The sequence below is a fragment of the Anabrus simplex genome, chromosome 3 (assembly GCF_040414725.1).
Source record: "Anabrus simplex isolate iqAnaSimp1 chromosome 3, ASM4041472v1, whole genome shotgun sequence".
Taxonomy (NCBI): domain Eukaryota; kingdom Metazoa; phylum Arthropoda; class Insecta; order Orthoptera; family Tettigoniidae; genus Anabrus; species Anabrus simplex.
In genome coordinates this window covers 385,645,072-385,665,122 of record NC_090267.1, presented here as the reverse complement: position 1 = coordinate 385,665,122, position 20,051 = coordinate 385,645,072, and the positions used below count along the sequence as shown (strand labels likewise).

The window sequence follows — 20,051 nt, the reverse complement described above, 5'->3', positions numbered from 1 at the left end:
TCTCTGCGCAATATTTAAAATTTTACCGTTGTTCTTTATAGCTAGTGTGGAGAGTGAAGGAGAATTTCCTGTTGTATATGTTTATCAGGAACTCAAGGGAGACTTCATTAGTTAGTCGGAACATAGAAAAATGATGAACTCTTCTCAGAAGAACTCTTAAGGTTTCACTTTACTTTGTCCTGCCTGCTGGCTCCTCAGAAATGTGTGCGCGTGTGTTTTACATTCAGGAATCATTCAAGAAGAACACTTTCGCACTGCAAGATGTGTGGTTAAGGTTATTTTTAATTTGTATAACTTTTGTTTTCTCAACGATTCATTTGTTTCCTATATTCGTCCCTGTTTTTATCTCCTTGTAAGATGTGTATTGTTTAATGTAACGCCTTGTGTAACATAAATGCCTACATGCTTGCCTGTTTCCCATTTTGGCTGATGATGACGCAAACACAGCGTCGAAACTAGTTCCAAGTACAAATACATGTTATAAATAAAATATAACTTTTTGTATTGAAAAGGTGGACCGTTTTAAGTTTTTCCTATCATCCTTAACTAACATTCTCGAATACGCACGTTCATGAATCTTCCATTTCCAGAATAGTTAGAAAATTCCTTCTAGAAAACATAACCCACAAAAGGCATACAACCTGTTCAACAATTTTCTAGATACTTCCAGTAAGTACAGAATAGTACAAATATTACACAGTACAGGTTAGGTCAAATAAAACATTATATCATACTTTACAAATAAAGTCTTCGAAAACACTTTCCACAACCACTATATTGTTCACCTGTGACAATTATTATTATTCAAGGAATATGAACGATTTCTACCATGGTACAGTATTCTGTATTCTTTTTTTATTACTACTAGCAAGATACTGGCAGACCCCCTGTCGGTTGTGCTCAGGGGTGACTTGTCAGCCATGTAAAAAATAAGTAGTCACAAAAATGTCGAACACATGTAGAAACCGGACAGTCTCATTGGTGACAACCAAGCAATGGACACGGGCTGATCTAAGAATGGCTACGTGGAATGCCTTGAGTTTAAATACAGCAGGAGCTTTCAGGAATGGGAAAGATCAACTGAGGAAGTACCAGACAGGAATAGCAGCTTTGCAAGAGATTAGGTGGAAGGAAACATGCACAATTGATTCGGGGGACTACACAGTGTAGTAGTAGTAGTAGTAGTAGTAGTAGTAGTAGTAGTAGTAGTAGTAGTAGTAGTAGCAGCAGCAGCAGCAGCAGTAGTAGTAGTGGGACAACTAATTTTGGAACAGGCCTCCTTGTATTATATATTATATTATTATTATATTTGCCTTTATTTGTAGTGGCGAAGTTAGGACTCATGGTCCTCTCTTACACTTAACCACACTTCATTAACATAGTACATCTGAGAGCAATATTCATAATCTTATCTTAAAACTACCATTACAAACTAGAAACAAAATATGAAACATAATAACATAAACTCTATAAATATTCTTAGTCATGTCTTAAACTATCGTTACAAATTAAAAGTTGATTGACACTAAATACCCTAAGCACAGTAAACGTACATTCATACACACATTCACTCTGCCAGATTCATTCAGCCTGGCGGCACATATCGAGGAGATGCTCACGGCAAGACAACTTGAAGGAATTTAAGGATTGTATGGCTCTAATGTTGTGGGGGAGAGAATTCCATATTCTAGCTCCATTTGCAACAAAGGAACGGCTGAATGCTGCTGACCTGCTGAGAGGGATAGCAAGTGTACTGCCAGAGCGTGTATTATGCTGGTGGAAAGAGGATAGGAAATTGAGTTGTGAAGATAAGTAGTATGGGATATTCTCTTTTAATACTCGAAAGATTAATACTGCCACGTGGAGGTTTCTATATTGTTCAAATTTTAGAAGGGAAAGTTGTCGATAATAAGGGGTAACATGAACATCATAGCGTAAGGAAAAGATAAATCTAATACACGAATTCATAGCACGTTGTAATCGGTTTAGTTGTTCTCTCGTGGCATCAATTAGTACTACGTCACAGTAGGAAAATATAGGGAGGATAAGAGTATTTATAAGCCTAATTCTCATGTTTAGTGGCAGCATATTTTGATGATATTTTAGTGGGTGAAGGGACGCGTACACTTTTCTACAGATATTTGTAATGTGCTCTCCCCAGTTAAGATTCTCGTTTATAATTACCCCAAGATTTCTTACCGAGTTTTCGTACGGAATAATTTTACCAGATAAAGTTAGTGGAGGAATGTTTTTGTTTTTTGCTGCAGCTCTGAAAGACTGGAACTCCAGGGCGAGTGCGTCTAGGGAAACATCGCCGGGGTTGGTAGCACTGCTGATGGCGGCGCGCGTTGCTTTCTCGAAGCGAGCTTGGATGTCGTTTAGCTTTTCTTTGAATGAAGAAATCCGCTTGTTCAATGACTTTAGAGACATTGTGAATGAATGTATGTAGCCACTGAGTGTTATTTAGTTATGGAACTTGACCTAGTACACACGAATTGCAGTTAAAACTTGCTGATTTGCTAGGTGGTTTACGGAACTCTCTCACATGCACTTCTTCACTGCCGCCATTTTAATCAGAGCACATAAGGCGGCGATATTGAACTTTGAACCAATTAATGGCAGGATATGCACATTGAGAGTTACAATGAAATTCTTCAATATGACATTCATCTGGGCTCATGCTCTAACAGAAGAAATGACTGATGAGGTTAAAGATTCCTTTTATGAAGAGCTACGAGGAGTGCTACAATGAGGAATGTGAGAAGGCAAATAGAAGAACGAAACAGTGCAAGGAAGAAGATACTTCAGAAGGATATGAGAGAAGAAAAGTAAAAACTATGTGCAGAAGGAAAAAGAGAGAATTTGAGAAAAACAGACTGAAAGGCATTGAAGAATGTAGAAACTAAAAGGACGTAAGGAGAATGTTTAGAGGTATAAAGGAGATAAAACAGGGATGGCAGCCCTGTACAACAATATGCAGGGACAAAGAAGGAATGATCGGTGATGAAAGGAGAATTATTGGAAGATGGGAATAATATTTCAAAGAACTGCTGCAATCAGATGAAACCCAGGAACAGGAAGATGAGTAACAGGAGGAACAACATTACAGTTATGAAGAGGAAGATGAACTAACATTGGAAGAGGTAACGGAAGCTGCAACGGAGATGAAAAATAATAGAGCTGTGGGAGAACATAAGATACCAAGTGAAATATTCAAGTATGGTGGTGCAGAGTTATTAACGGAAATGCAAAGATTGATAAAGAATATTTGGAGAACCATGGTAATGCCAACAAATTGGAACACAACCATTATTGTACCAATATACAGGGTGAACTTTGTTAAAACAGACAAACTGCAGGGACTGATTCCTGACTGAAAATGGAGGGGAAAATGTCCTATAAACATGTATCCAGAAATGCATCGTTGCGACGGTAGATGGCACTGACGAATGAAATTTTCTCTGACTACTTGCAGTGTGTTTCTTCTGTTGCAGATAGTGTGATTGAAGCAGCGCATTGTCGGAAGCTGAATGGTCTGGTATTCATGTCGGGAACAAGCCGAGATGGTGTTTGTGTACGGCCAAGCCAATGGAAACGGTCGAAAGGCAGCATGGCTATAGCAAAACAAGTACCCTCACAGACACCAACCACATCACACGTCTCACGCCATTTTGGGGCGTTTGTGTGAAAATGGGTCCTTTCAGACAGATGAACGTGCAGGGAGGCGGCGGACTGTGCGTACACAAGATCTGGATGAACAGGTTCTACAGGACATTGAGACGAACCCTACTACATGCTCCAGGCAAGTGGCCCTCCAACATTGTAAGCCAGACTACGATTATGTTTTACTCAGACTGTGAGCAATTTTAGTGGTGGTGCCAAACACGGTTTTTATATTGTGTTTGCGGAGGACCTTATCTGTGGTGTTGTGAATGTAAGGCAAGTAGGCAGTTCCCTTTACTTCTTCCTTCTGTGAACTCTGCTTGGTCGTTTCTCTGGGATGCAGGGCTCTATGAATCCACAAATCGCTGTAACCATTACCCTTGAACGTGACTTTGAGCGTGTCCATCTCCACCTGGATATTTGATGGCTCACAAATTCGTCTTGCCCTCTTGGCGAGTGTTGTAAGAATTCCTTGTTTTTGTGCTGGATGGTGGTGAGAATCTGCATGAAGATAGCGATTTGTGTGAGTAGGCTTACGATAGACTGTATGTCCTAAGGAGCCGTCCGGTTTCTTTCTTACTAGAACATCCAAAAAAGGAAGGCATCTGTCTGACTCCATCTCCATGAAAGGACTTCAGTGTAGAAAATATGTCTGTTTGGGTTATCAGTCATTAGATTTTTTCTTTTTCCCTTCAGCTCTCAATATCAACATTTGTGTACTAAATAACCATTGCAGCCTCCATCTACTTTAATCTGTTTGACATTCTTAAGCCTTGCCTTTTCCCTACCATTTTTGACATCAATGCTTCCCTCTAAAATTAATGACAGAAGTCGGAAATGTCTCAAGAAGTATCTCATCAAATTTGTCAAATTTTGCCATCTTTTTTTTTTTTTTTTTACTAATCTGATTGAGTACTCTTTGTTTACAATCAGATCCCATCAAAAGGACAAACTGGAGCAAATATTTGTTTATAGGAAGAGGAATTAGGGATTGGAATAGTTAGCCAAAGGAGATGTTTAATAAATCTCCAACTTATTTGAAATCATTTAAGAAAAGACTGGGTAGATAATTAATAATAACATTATTGGTTTAACGTCCCACTAACTATTTTACGGTTTCCAGAGATGCTGAGGTGCCAGAATTTTCTCCAGCAGGAGTTCATTTTACATGCCAGTAAATCTACCGACATGAGGCTGATGTATCTGAGCCCCTTCAAACACCATCGGACTAAGCTGGGATCGAACCTGCCAGCTCGAGCCCAGCAGGCCAGCGCTCTACCGCCTGAGCTACTCAGCCTGGCAGGCAAACAATCAATAGGAAATCTGCCACGTGGGCGAGAGCCCTAAACGCAGATCAGTGGTGTATGATAATCAACAACACACTCTAACAATATATTCTTTCTGTGCCATCTATAGTACATTTTCTACTTCTAAACAATACCATTTTCCTCACACCATTGCGTTCAGTAACAGTTTACTAATACACAGCTCTGTTTGAGGAGAGACCATCTCTTTTCTTCTCACAGTCATAAAGTACTTCCTCATCTTTCCTTCCCATATTTTCACTTCCCACCATACTAATTCACTCAGAAACAATACATTGCTAAGGACAGGCAAGCTTAACAACTGACTGACTGACTGACTGACTGACTGACTGACTGACTGACTGACGTAAGTTTCACAGACCCTAAATTAGATTCAAGGTGGTTATTATCACTGGCCACGTGATAATTTCCAAGAAAACTAGTCTGTGGCAAATATTAAAGTTCACACAAATTTTAGAGATTCGCAAAATAAAAATCAAATTTAATATTTAAACATGTAAATGAAGTACTGCACCTCCAGGGACTCTCTATGAGATCAGAAGAAGAAAAAAATGGAGGGTATAAGGTAGGTAGTTCACCATGATGGCACAGAAGAAGAAGAAGAAGAAGAAGAAGAAGAAGAAGAAGAAGAAGAAGAAGGTGTGAAATGTACAATAAACGTTTCACTGAGTGCTAAGGTTCTTTTCCTTCCCTTTTTCAAATGAAATCATATACAGAAGTGCAAGATTTGTTAGTTAATTTCTATTTATTTCACTTTAGGTTCTATTTACACATACATAACATCATGTCAGCTGGATGAAACCTTTGACTCATATTACACATTACTTGTGTTCAAAATACTTCATTTATTCACAAAAGAACTCAATTGCTGATATCCTTAATGAAATCAAGAATTCCATTTGTCTTACTTTATAGGGTTTATAATCAGCATATCTGATGTACTGTGATGAATTTGAACCAAACTGATGTACAGTAGAAGTCCGCTAGAGCGAGTACGACATATAACGAGAACTCCGTTATAATGACAATTTGTGTCTGTCCCTTCAAAATTCTGATATTAAACTGTGTATTATCCTTCATTTATAGCGAGAGGCCTATCAATGACACATTCGTTATTACAAGCGATTAAGTGCACAGAATTTTTTCCCTTACCTATATTTATGCCCCCTAGCAATTATGTTGCAAGCGATCGATCACATTCGGTATCGTTTCCTCACTATGTCCTCCACTAGCAAGTTCTCTCGTCAACATTCGAAGGCGATGTCGAAGTCTGGTAGTAATACCCATCGACTGCTGTTCCGTAAAGAAAACTTGAAATGAAAGACAACTTTTATTCGTAATAAATGCGTAAATTACGTGTCCAATAACAGTTGTTAACTCATTAAAAATAAAGGCTGAATGAACGATCGCTTAATTTTAATGCTAAATACTGCAATAAAGTAAGAATGTGATACACCTCAAGAGATGGCAGAGTGTATCATTGATATCAGAGGTTAGTTTATGTTTTCTCGCGTCTGTTAAATTACGGAAAGGCTATTATCATGTAAATTTATAGCGAGAAGGTTATAATTTCTCTACTGGCACTTGAAGTATATTTTCATCACACGTATAGTACAGTTAAGTTAGAATAGGTGACGCTATCTGAATAAGAAAACTGAAACGTTTGCCACAAAATACGATCGATCATGTTCGGTACGATATAGTTTTCTTGCTATGTGTATTTGCGAGCTCTCTCGTCGATATTCGAAGGCGATGTTAGAGTTGATTTGTAATACCCGTTGACTGCTGTTCTCTAAAGAAAATTCGGAATGAAAGAGGGTAACACATTTTTGTAATAAATGCATAAATAACTAGGCCGAGAGCAGTTGTTAACTCGTTAAAAATAAAGGCTGAGGTAAATGATCTCTTAATTTTAATGTTATATACTGAAATTAAGTAAAAATGTGATACCCCTCAAGATAAGGCAGAGTACATCACTGATTTCAGAGGATAGTTTATATTTTCTCACGTCTAACAAAATTTCGGAAAGTCTTGCATGCATTTGAAATAAGTTTTCATCTCTCTCTCTCTAAACAACCACCTCTTTAATATACATCGCTAGCCGCAGCAACCGGTTTTACAGTGCTTCTGTGTAACGTCGCTGGATCTTGGGGAAATATTGAAGATAGAATGACATTCTATTAGCCTCTACAAAAACATTTCTCAAATCTGCAGAATGCCATGAAAACATGCGAACCTTCAAATTCTTAGAAAGGCCACGGCTACTCAGTAGCAGAGTTATAACGCATCTACTGTACCTGACGCTTAGTAAAATTAAGTTTTATAGACAGCAGAAATATTTTCACTATGCTTCATCGTATTGTAAAGATACATGGAACAGGTATTGCTGGCAAATTTTCAACGGGTTCTCCTCAATATTATGATGCCAATTTTACGTTAATGGTTATTAAACACTTGGAAACGTAGAATAATTTTGCAGCCACAAGAAGATACGGCATAGGCCTAACAAATATTCAGCATCAGCGTGAAGACAAAGATAGCTTAAAATTGCATACTCTACAAAAAATGCATTCAGTGGCCTGCAATAAGGACGCTTTAAAGAAGTCGATGATGAAATTGTGAGATATGTGCACAAAAAACGCAAGGACGGAATGGCCATACCGCGGAGCAATAAACTCGTTCGTCGACCTTCAACGTCCGTGATTAGGCCTATACATCGCTAGCCACTGAAGTTGGCCGAACCCAGCAAGCGAGACGGGCATGTAAGTAACAGAGTTTTATAGTAAGCAAAAATATTTCCCGACGGATCGTCGTATTGTAGAGACGCGTAGAATTATTGCTGGAAAATTTTCAGCGGGTTCTCTTCGATATTATGATGCCAATTTTAAGTTAATGGTTATTAAATCCACAGAAATAAAAGAAAAAATTGTGCAGCCACAAAAAAAAGAGAGAGAGAAAATACGGCATAACTAAAGCCAATGTTCGGCGTCTAAAAATAGTATTAAATGCGTACTGTACAAGAAAAACATTCATATGAGTTTACAAAGCACTTTTTAAGCCTGATTTAAATTTTTGAAGGAATAAGTGGGGGTCGTCTTGGATTCGGAGAAATACGGTACTATAATTTAAACATACACTTTCACCTAGTACCGGAATTCGAAAAACAACAAGTAATCCATAGCGTGGATATTATCCACGAAAACAAAAGTTTTGACAAAACTGATTGCCGTTCAATCCTATTTTAATGTGTATAGGGGTTTTCCCTACTTTTACAAAAAATTGGATACAACGACAATTCGCTATGGCGAGTATATTTTTCGCTGTTGTGAATTCTCGCTAAAACATACTTCTTCTATATTTTTAAAGCCACTTTAATATTACTTCTTTTTACCTGCTTAATTCATGTACCAAACCTGAATTCTTAGCCTATACTTTGTGTTCTAGAAGAATATCAATTATATGATAAAGGAAATTATATTTTACAGAGAAGCAAAATGTTGTCTTGAGCGAGATGAGGCAGAGGAATGCTGCTACTTCAATTTGATCATCTTGATTCTATAGTCTGACTCATCCTTATTCAATCAGGAATTCCCAAAAAGTGATGAAAAGTGAATATCTAGCTACAGTAATACATCCTTAGCTCATTCTGACAGTGATTGTGAGTAGAGGATTAAAAAATCAAATGCTTCTTCCATTCAAATAAAATATTTCAGTCAAAAAAACTTACAAAAGTTTTATATATTACTCCTTAATGCAAGAAAATGCAGCAGGAGTATGGTTTAACAATGGGATATATTGCATTTATTTAATATTTATAATTATCTTTAACTTGTACGAACCAGTATATCTGGTTTACTTCGCCATTTTTGTCTTTCCAATCTATTGCTTTCCACCCAGATTTTGTAATTGGTACAATTTATTTACCAACTCCATCTTAACATTGCACCAGAATCAAAAGTCCAGTTCTAGACACTAAATAATTGAAACAAGTAAAATAATTCCAAATAGTAGTAATAGGTAATCAAATTTTTATGAAATAATATTAATATATTACCTAAATGAGTATTAACTTCTTCCAGTGCTGCCTTGCCTTTCCCCATGATATCTACTTCATACCACGGTTCAGGTACAATGCCAAGATTGAAGCTTTTAATTGGTTCCAGGTATCGACACTGAGTCATGCGATCATGAAGTATTGCTACCAACTGGAAGAAAATAAAACTTGCTATTAACAGTAATTCACTAAGGAATAATAAATTTCCATAATTTTCCCTGAAATAAAAGTCAACTAAATAAAACTACAAAAAGAAGTCTTCTTCTAATTACAACCATACAAAAACTACCATTGTATAAGCAAATAACTTCTGCTGTCAAACAACCCCCACACTCTATTATAGGAAGGGAATATTTTAAGCTTCTTTTATATTTGTATAGTTATGTTAAATATTTACAATTACAACAGTAAATACTACTATATAATAAATAATTATGAAACAACTCATCGCATCACTTTCTTCATAATATAGTCCAGCAGCACTTCAAAATATACTGATACCTGGTCTGCATTACTAATCTGTGCGAGCAAATATGAATATCTCTGGTGCAAACCGATAACAAATCTGTAAAACAATAATTTCTTCATAACTAGTTGGGAGACGACATGAAATGTTAATTCTCCTATAAAAACTAGTTATTTCAATCAGAAACACGCATGACCCATCCATAGTTAGCCTTGCAACCCATAATTTTTAACAACTTGCTATTGCTACAGCTTTCAACCAACACATTTCACTTATGGCTACACAACCAAACTCTCTCTTTTCAGTCATATATTCACATATTCTGTTTTTAACTTCTGGAAACTTCACCTTTTGTCTGCAAAACCCTTGAGAGTTACTATTTCTCTGTTCAAGACGAAGTTTAGTTTCCCTTCAATCACATTTGCAACTCTTGTCTACATCGTACTTTCTTTCCACAGTACAATTACCAATTTGCTCTCTCTCTTCAATAATGTGGAGCTTTTCTTTAGCTAAGAACGACTTATAACGAGAACTCACAGCAACCATCCTAAACATGTGCTAAACCGAAACCATCCAAATGATGCAATATGTACTGTATATGGTACACTTCTTGCTTGTGGTAGGAACAGAGTTGTGAACAGAGTGGGCAGCAAAATGCCAACTTCCAGATTTCTGTTATATCACAAGCACTGTACCAACCTTGACACAAATAATATCCATACCAACTTTTTTACCGCCGAACCTCGAATTAGTTGCTTCTACATTAGAGGAATTTTTAGTCTACTATATTTTACAAAATAGAACAGGAATAGTAGACTCCAGATTGCTCAACTTAGGGCAGGAAAAAAAAAAAGTCTGAATTTAGACCTGCTGAGCCTCATCAACAGGAGATTAGGCATATACCTAAGAAGTTACAAGCTACCAAATAAAAGAGGAATGTAACTCAACTCCAAAATTTATTTAAAATATAAACCAATGAAATGAAATGGTGTATGGCTTTCAGTGCCGGGAGTGTCCGAAGACATGTTCGGCTCGCCAGATGCAGGTCTTTTGATTTGACAATCGTAGGCGACCTGCACGTCGTGATGAGGATGAAATGATCATGAAGACGACACATACACCCAGCCCCCGTGTGAGCAAAATTAACCAATTATGGTTAAAATTCCCGACCCTGCCGGGAATCAGACCTGGGACCCCTGTGACCAAAGGCAAGCACGCTAACCATTTAGCCATGAAGCCGGACATAAACCAATGAGAGAGGTAAAACATATATATAATGAAAAACAAGGGAATAGAGAAAAATTATATAAGTAGATAATCAAGCATGGAATTTTACTGAATCACTCAGTCAGATATGAGCCTCACAAATAAGGCAGGGATTGCAGCAACAACTTCGTACACCACCACATGGTAACCAAAATGTGATTACCATAACACTCCAAGAATAATTTAAGCAAATATCTGAAGAGATTTTTATATTATTACCAATGACCATAAACAGTAATTTGCTATTCCCAGCGTATAACTGCACGTCAACACTGTAACATGCTCCTTACTCATCTTGCATTAAGTTCTATCTTTGCAGCAAGGTTGTTTTTTCTTTTTCTAATTTTTTTCTTTTCCTTTCTTTATTTTTTGAGCGAGTGAAATAGTGATTGTGGGTTTAACAAGATGTGAGAGATTACAAGAAAGGAAAAGACTGAAAATAGTACTGAAGAGTAGAATACCCGAGTGGTTAATATGATGTGAGGGAATAGAAGAAGGAAAGACTTAAATGTTGGAAGAGTAGAATACCTGAATGTCAAGGAGAAATTTGTAGTATAGAATCACTATTTTTTCACTATTAATGGAAGATATGCACTTCAGTGGACAGCACTACGGTTAGGACAGTCATGACTGACACAGTTCAGAATTTACTGCCTGCAGTGAGGTGGCAGACCTGTCAGTCACTCATCCAGGCACTGACCGCACCCAATGTTGTGATCAAGTGCAACTGGGTTCCTCACAGTCCGTTGACACTGTATGGATATTCACGAGTGTAAGGTGTTATTACAGACTTTTAATCTGGAAATCTGGAAGAGCAGCTGTGAATTCATCATTTTGCGAGTGCACCACCTCGGCTGATCCTAACTTCCAGTGTTTTGGGTTACTTGGCTGGGCTTTGAAGTGAGAATGGTCTTACACCAACTACACCTGACTTTAGTCTATCCATTTCCTTTTTCTTATTTTCTAACTAGTCACAACAATTCACACTTTTAACATTCCACTCCAGAACGTCAGTATTCATCTTCCTGTTGACTGCTCCCACTCGTGTAGTCCCCACTTGGAGATCCGAATGGGGGACTAATTTTACCTCCGGAATATTTTACCCAGGAGGAAGTCATCATCAGTACATCATTCATTCATGCAGAAAGAGCTGCATGTCATCGGGAGTTATTTATGGCTGTCGTTTTGCATTGCTTTCAGCCGTGTAGCAGTATCAACACAGCTAGGCCATGTCAAATATTAATACAAGGTCATATCAATCAATCGTCCAAGTTGCCACCCTTGTAATTTCTGAAAGGCTCCTACCCCCCCTATCGATGAACCATTCATTAGTCAGGTCTCTCGACAGATACCAATCCAATGGCTCGGCTATTGCTTCATTGGGACACACAAGCCTCCCCACTGCGGTAAGATATGGTTCACAGGGGAGATATTCATTACATCACATATTTGTACAGGTGGAAAATTACGCTGACAGGTTGAAAAGGTTAATGAAAGCCATGAATTAATTAATTAATTAAAGTGAAATGATTTAACAAGAACAGAAGAATCATTTAACTTACTTACATTCAGAACTAGATGTCTGTGTTACATGAAAGGCAGTTGTGATACCTTTATAGATAGAAACAAAATGTGGTGTTACGTAACAATTTGTATAGCTGTGAAATTTAAAGTTTTTTTAAAGTTCATATTTCATTATATTTTTAACTAGCTGATGTACCCGTGCTTTGCTACAGAATTCTACATTGTATATGGAATTCTAGTGTACAGGTTGTGAGCAAGATTGTATTAAATTGCATAGCTCTTAACGTTACCTAGAAACACAACGGGGAAGTCACCAAACATCTTTTCTCATATGAAGACTGAATTAGAGAATGTTCACTGTAATGGTAGGCCCCCTTGCCTACCATCAGTCACAATCAGTTTGAGGCTTTTTCATTATACAGTAAAGGTAGGCACTCTCCACCTGCCTTTTTGCATCCTCACAAAGACTGTCTTAGTGGTTTTCCCAACTGAAATGAACATACATTACAATGACGTCAGTAGGAATGGCGCGATTAAAAGCAATGCTTTCAAATTAAATACTCGATCAAATGAAAAACCACACATTTTCTCACTTTTAACAAACATGACTACACTGCCGATCTAACAGTCCAAAGTTCCAGAGCTGGAATGACCAAGTTACAGACAGCCATGATTCGGAAACACACTTCGCCTTTTTCCAGCGTTAAGAGGGTCGAATAGTGGAGACTCCCAGGGCAAAAACTATGCCCTTTTACTAATCTGCTTCCTAGGAGTACCCGATGAGTCGGAAAATATCAATTCACTATGCTGGCGGCGGGAAAATCCATCTGCCTTGGAGGCAAATTTATCCTCCAAGCCAGAGGAGAACCCCCCCCCCCCCTCTTCACTGATAATTTAGAATAAAATGAATGTAGAATTTAATAAAAGTGAAGAGGAAGAAGCTTTTCTTAAGAAACGGCTCTTTTCAGGGTTGAATTTTGAGTTATATAGTGAATTGTGGTGCTATAATTTGGAATAGGCCTAAATTGTTATTCTAGGCACTATTACTATTACTACTACTACTGCTACTATGTCAGCCTCTCCCTTAAGTAAACACACTGCTCATTCAAAACAGCACCTCAGATTGTTGTTGTTTGAGTCATCAGTCCATAGACTGATTTGATGCAGCCCTCCATGCCACCCTATCCTGTGCTAACCTTCTTTCTACGTAACTATTGCATCCTACATCTGCTCTAATCTGCCTGTCATATTCATACCTTGGTCTACCCCTACTGTTCTTACCACCTACACTTCCTTCAAAAACCAACTGAACAAGTCCTGGGTGTCTTAAGATGTGTCTTATCATTCTATCTCTTCTTCTCGTCAAATTTAGCCAAATCGATCTCCTCTCCCCAATTCGGTATCTCTTCATTCGTGATTCGATCTATCCATCGCACCTTCAGCATTCTTCTGTAACACATTTCAAAAGCTTCTATTCTCTTTCTTTCTGAGTTAGTTATCGTCCATGTTTCACTTCCATATAATGCCACACTCCACATGAAAGTCTTCAAAAACATCTTTCTAATTCCTATATCAATGTTTGAAGTGAGCAAATTTCTTTTCTTAAGAAAGCTCTTCCTTGCTTGCGCTAATCTGCATTTTATGTCCTCCTTACTTCTGCCATCGTTAGTTATTTTACTACCCAAGTAACAATATTCATTTACTTCCTTTAAGACTTCATTTCCTAATTTAATATTTCCTACATCACCTGCCTTCATTCGGATGCACTTCATTACTTTTGTTTTGGACTTATTTATTTTCATCTTGTACTCCTTACCCAAGACTTTGTCCATACCATTCAGCAACTTCGAGATCTTCTGCAGTCTCAGATAAAATAACAATATAATCGACAAATCTCAAGGTTTTGATTTCCTCTCCTTGGATTGTGATTCCCTTTCCAAATTCCTCTTTGATTTCCTTTACTGCCTGTTCTATGTAAACACTGAAAAGGAGGGGCGACAAACTGCAGCCTTGCCTCACTCCTTTCTGGATTGCTACTTCTTTTTCAAAGCCCTCGATTCTTATCACTGCAGACTGATTTTTATACAGATTGTAGATAATTTGTCGTTCTCGGTATCTGATCCCAATCACCTTCAGAATCTTCAATAGCTTGGTCCAATCAACATTATCGAATGCCTTTTCTAGATCTACAAACGCCATGTACGTGGGCTTGTCCTTCTTGATTCGATCCTCTATGATCAGACGTAAAGTCGGAATTGCTTCACGTGTTCCTACATTTCTTCCGAAGCCAAACTGATCTTCTCCCAACTCAGCTTCCACTTGTTTTTCCATCCTTCTGTAAATAATACATGTTAAAATTTTGCAGGCATGAGATACTAAACTAATGGTGCAGTAGTACATCATTCATACAGAGAGAGCTGCATGTCCTCGGGAGTTAGTTACGGCTGTAGTTTCCCGTTGCTTTCAGCTGTGTAGCAGTATCAACACAGCTAAGCCATGTTGAGTATTATTACAAGGCCATATCAGTCAATCATCCAGACTGCCGCCCTTGCAACTTCCGAAAGGCTGCCACCCCCCTTTCGATGAACCATTCCTTAGTCTGGTCTCTCAACAGATACCCATCCGATATGGTTGCACCTGCGGCTCGGCTATCTGCTTCATTGGGACACGCAAGCCTCCCCACTGCGGCAAGGTCACATGGTTCGCAGGGGAGGCACTTCAGATTACGGATCGAATAACTGGAATACTATGAAGAACCAGTGTGTTACGTACCAGCTGTATCAGAAAATGTATGAACCAGAGGAACTGCATGCTAAAGAAGAAATTTTTTGAACTCCCTGGCTATTTCCCGCCAATATTCAGTCAGGCTATTATACTCGGTACGCAGCAGTAATCCCATCTATCAGAGTTGAGAGGCAGCATAAGAGACAATTAACATCACAACAAACAATGGTCAACGTAATGTTGTTGATGTGCCGTCCTGACAATGTCCAACAGCATTTCAGCACGATTTTAACGAGCATTACGGGAATATTTCATTTTATTTACGTTGGTCAATGTGGAAACACCATCTAGCAGTTCTGCGTCAGCTGTGTCATCCAGTGGCTTGCATACTGCTAACACCACTCAAGTACATTTGGTGTTTGATGATCTGACTACAGAATCAACACTTACCAGTTCCCGTTTTGCAATTGAAATTGAATCAGCCGTGATGAAACTAACAAGTCTATGAATATCAAAACAAGAAAGAGTCTGGATGATGAGCATATTCCAGATGCTAAGAATTTAGAGACTAATTTATTTTTCAGATCCTAGATTTTAATGTTAATTGTGTGTTTGTACATTAGTTTTCATGTCAATTGTCTGTTTTTACATTTGTTTAGTTATTAGATGTATTACATTAAGGCTGAAGATGGCCAGCCAGGCCCAAACTAGTCCCTAGTTTAGTAATATAATTCAATAATATTGCATAATATAGTATTGAAAAAGGTGGACCATACAACATTAATTTAATAATTATTATTGTAGCTTCAATCAGGACATTACCGAGGTATTGGAAGTGGTTAACTTCTTGCAATTTCTGTCTGTCTGCTGTGATATTTGCTCCTGACTTCTGTCTGCTGACTGTCATAACTACCGTATTACGTGAATAATCCCAGTATATATATATATTTTTTTTATTCGAGGCACGAAATTGGGGTGCGGGTTTTATTTGCGTCAAGGTTGCCAACACGCTCCTGGATCACCTAGTTTTCGATGCTGAGTATACAGTTATGCTTTGTGCAACCGTAGATGGAAGAAAACTGTCCCCATATGTCATATTTAAACAGAAAACAATTCAGAGATTTAATTCTAAACTGACTTTACATTTTTAAATAGTACCGTATTTTACAGAGCAATTTAAATTCAAAATTTCTCCACGTCACGATAGAACGCGTCTTCCGGAACTTGCAGGGGTAGCTTTCCGCACTTTCACTCACTTCGGTGTGTTTCACAGTTGAAAATAGAGTGAAATCGTAATTCTTTTGTATTCAGCATTTTAAGGAAAGCCACAATATCATATAGCAGGCAGTACGCGGAAAAGCAGAATCCACAAAAACTGGTGAGGGTTGGCATTTCTGAATTACAGGATGGCTGTTAATTCGAAATCACATAATTGGAAGTCCGATGTGATGCATTTGTTTCCTTGAATGGCCTGTTCGACCCGGGCAATGTTGGCTGGTGTTGACAATATCACATTTCTTCCAGAACTGGTTCCCTTCTCCACCCAGTTGTAAAATGTTTTCCTTGATGGAGCATGTTCTCCGCATACTGCCACCAAGCGCCGATGAATTTCTGCAGTGGTCATGCCTTCTTTCCATAGGAACCAGCACTGTCCCTGAGGGTTGCTTTCCATGTTGTCTGCTCCTACGCTGACAGTGTTCTTATGAAATGGCTATGACGAGTGCATTCGTTGGCGTGTGCTGCTACTAAACGGTGGAACAAGACACTAGTTACACGTCACCACCTTCAAAAGTGAAATGTGAAACATACCCGGACGTACAAAAAATAAAGTGTAAAACAATATAGTACGCCCCTCGTAAAATCAGCAGTGCTACACTGTGCAATATCTCATTACAAAAATGAGAAAATAACTCGCCTGTAAACAACACTGTCAGCTGAGCTTGCTTTTCTTCTTGGCTTGTCGTGTTCTTCAGACATTTCTACTGTATTACAGCCTCTAACAATGAAAGAGAACTAAATTGAAGGTTTCCATTACTCAATGTTGTACTTTATTTCTGCTTGTCTCACTGGTACTGCACTCGATGAATGCAATTAAGATAATAGAATGTACCATTTAAGTGACTGAAACCTATTTGGGATATGATGTCTTCCACCGAAAATAAACCTTCGGAAGTGGAATTCGGAATGTATCATCAGATTCAGATATGTATTCTTTAATCAGATCCATTACAGTTCAGATTTTTAAAAATATTACAGGTGTAGAAGGATTTATCTTTTTTCCTTTCCTGGATGCTCACATTTATGGCTTAAAATTACAAGTTACGTCAAGGAAATAAATTTTAAAACCAGTTATGCTTTAGATTATTCCAGGATAAATAAAAACTTAACCAAACTCAGTGCAAACTACCACGATAGCATATCTCTCTGTAGATGTGAGGTATTGCACTGACAGTTTTGCACTAACAAACAGATGTAAGGTATTGTTATTTCTTAATTATCTCTGTCAGTTGTTGATGAACTAATTAATGTTTTTTTCCATAAGAAGCAACATAATTCTATATAAAAATCAGAAAATCACAAATAATATTGATACGAGGTACTGCATTGAAACCGTAGATATGTAAATTTAACCACTTTACTTACACTAATCAATTCCATACTACATTCAAAAGTACACATTAGCAAATTAATATTGGTCAGAAAATCTTCAATAAATGCATAAAGAGCACAGTATTAACATAGCAATTTCTATAATAAAAATAGCATTTAAGTACTTGTCAACATACAAATGATTGTTTCATTCTCCATATACAAGATTTATCACTAAATGATACACAAAAAGAATAACATTAACAGGATTCCAAGGTGAATTAAAATAAAGTCAATACATAAACAACATTTCACTTACCATTTTTAAAAATCTGTAAGTCATTCTCCGATGTGAGCAGGGGGGGGGAATCAAAAATTAAAGAGACAACAAGAAATATAGTATAATCACTGATAAGAGACAAAATGGTCATGTAAAAATTTTGTAATATGTATTAATGGGCTTCTGTAGCAAATTTCAATAATCACCAGTAATCTTAAATTTTAAACAAATTTCTGTGAATTACGTTCCCCAATTCCTGTCGGAGAATAAAGAATGTTTTGCAACTGACATCTTGCAAAAAGATATGAAAGACTGGAACTAACTGGAGTCCACCATATGCGAAACGACCAATAACCTCGGACAACCTCGAAGGAAGAGACAACATAGATGATAGAATACTGAATGCGATCTTGTAGTTGATGAGCGCGCCGCAGCCTGGACAAAGTGGTACTCGACTAAACGAAAGGAAGACTGGGAAAATTTCAGAATGATGTGGAAAATGTTGAATAAGATCATCAGACATGTGAAAAGATCTTACAATCGACTTGATACTTCTAGAAACTTCTATGGTTATATTATTAGAAGACCCCTGGTTGGTCACGGTTCACTTCTGAGAAAGCAGAGTAAAAAAAATGTTCAATTTAACAGCAGTCTGTCCCTTTCATAGACCAGGAATCCAAAAGAAGATGACCGTCGTCATCATCATCATCATTTATTATTTCAACATTCAAGCAGTAAGATTCTTTCGCACAGCTCAAATATGGTGGTGGTAATTATTATAATTACGAAGAAGGTGAATAAGCAATTGTATGTAAATCTCATCATTATTTGACTTTTAGTCAATGCATATAAGCATGAAACATTACTATATTTTGTGGTGTGAAAACAGGAAATGACAAAAAACAATCTTCAGCTACATTAGATAAAGGGAATGTTACATCATAATTCTTAAATTCTTCAGTGATAAAAGGTTCATGCCCTAATTATGCAACGATTTTGCAATTTAAAAATTATAAATATAGGTCATTGTATTGACTAGGTGGACAAATATATTACCTGTTTCTATTCCATTCTTCCCGATAGTGTAACAATTATGTGTGTCAACAAAATCCTTTACTTCCCTTCTTATTAGAGTGACGAGAATGTTGTTTCGGATGACTGATGACAATGAGATTTTGTCAATCAAAACAACTATCATTGTATAACCTTCACATAAGAGAGAAAGAGGCGCAGCAACCCCAAAGAGTGTAGTGAAATGTTACAACACTACTCCACATATACAATTGCATAATGAATATGAAACAGATCACAGAATAAACATATAACTCAAAAAAAGTAAAGTAGATTTAAAATGTACTAATATTTCTACCTTATCTTCTAACGTAGAGCTGATTGCCAGGCCATCCTGTTCCCACAGAACCAAGTACCTGATCGAGACCTCAAGTCTTGTGATATGACTTAAGCCCACTGAATGGCAGATTGACACAGCATTACTAGAGAAGGCAGTGGAGAAATTCAACCTAAAAAGAGGATTTCAAAACAAAATGAAAAAGAATATCCAAAAGTATCACACAAAGTACCGGTATTTTCTAAAAAGATTTTTTTTAATTTGCTTTATGTCGCACCGACACAGACAGGTCATATGGCGACAGTGGGATAGGAGTTGGAAGAAAGTGACCGTGGCCTTAATTAAAGTACAGCCCAGTATTTGCCTGGCGTGAAAACAGGAAACGACACAAAACAATCTTCACTACAATAGATAAAGGGACGAAATATATATATTATCTAAACAATCAGAATGTTACATCATAACCCTTACGTGATAAAAGATTCATGTGTTAAAATATTCTCTTTTAAAAAACAACATGGTAGTTAGATGAGCTGAAAAATAAATTTTAATTTGTCCTCAGTCTGTAAAATCTTGTAGAAGTGTAGCTGAAGGTGGCCCAAAAGAGGTCGAAACATGCCCTAATTATGTAAAGATTTTGCAATTTAAAATTATAAATAAATGTAATTGTATTGACTAGGTTAACAAATATATTACCTGTTTCTATGCCATTCTTCTAGATAGTATAACAACACTTCAGAAATAATTCTGTAAGCTACTGGCTGTAAGGAAAAGCCTTTAATTGTTGGGGTCTGTCTTATCCCCTTTTTTTG

The 20,051-nt window shown here is 37.4% G+C and overlaps 1 protein-coding gene across 2 annotated transcripts in view; it reads right to left on the bottom strand.

The window, feature by feature from the left end:
- The window catches only part of Pfas (phosphoribosylformylglycinamidine synthase), a 275,681-nt gene that overhangs the window by 178,805 nt on the left and 76,825 nt on the right, over positions 1–20,051 (bottom strand). For both annotated transcript variants that reach the window (XM_067143336.2, XM_068226729.1), the window contains exons 3-4: positions 19,261–19,411; positions 9,043–9,193 (exon numbers count right to left, since the gene is read on the bottom strand). In XM_067143336.2, the coding sequence (XP_066999437.2) occupies positions 9,043–9,193; positions 19,261–19,411 (302 nt within the window). The remainder of the gene's footprint in view (positions 1–9,042; positions 9,194–19,260; positions 19,412–20,051) is intronic.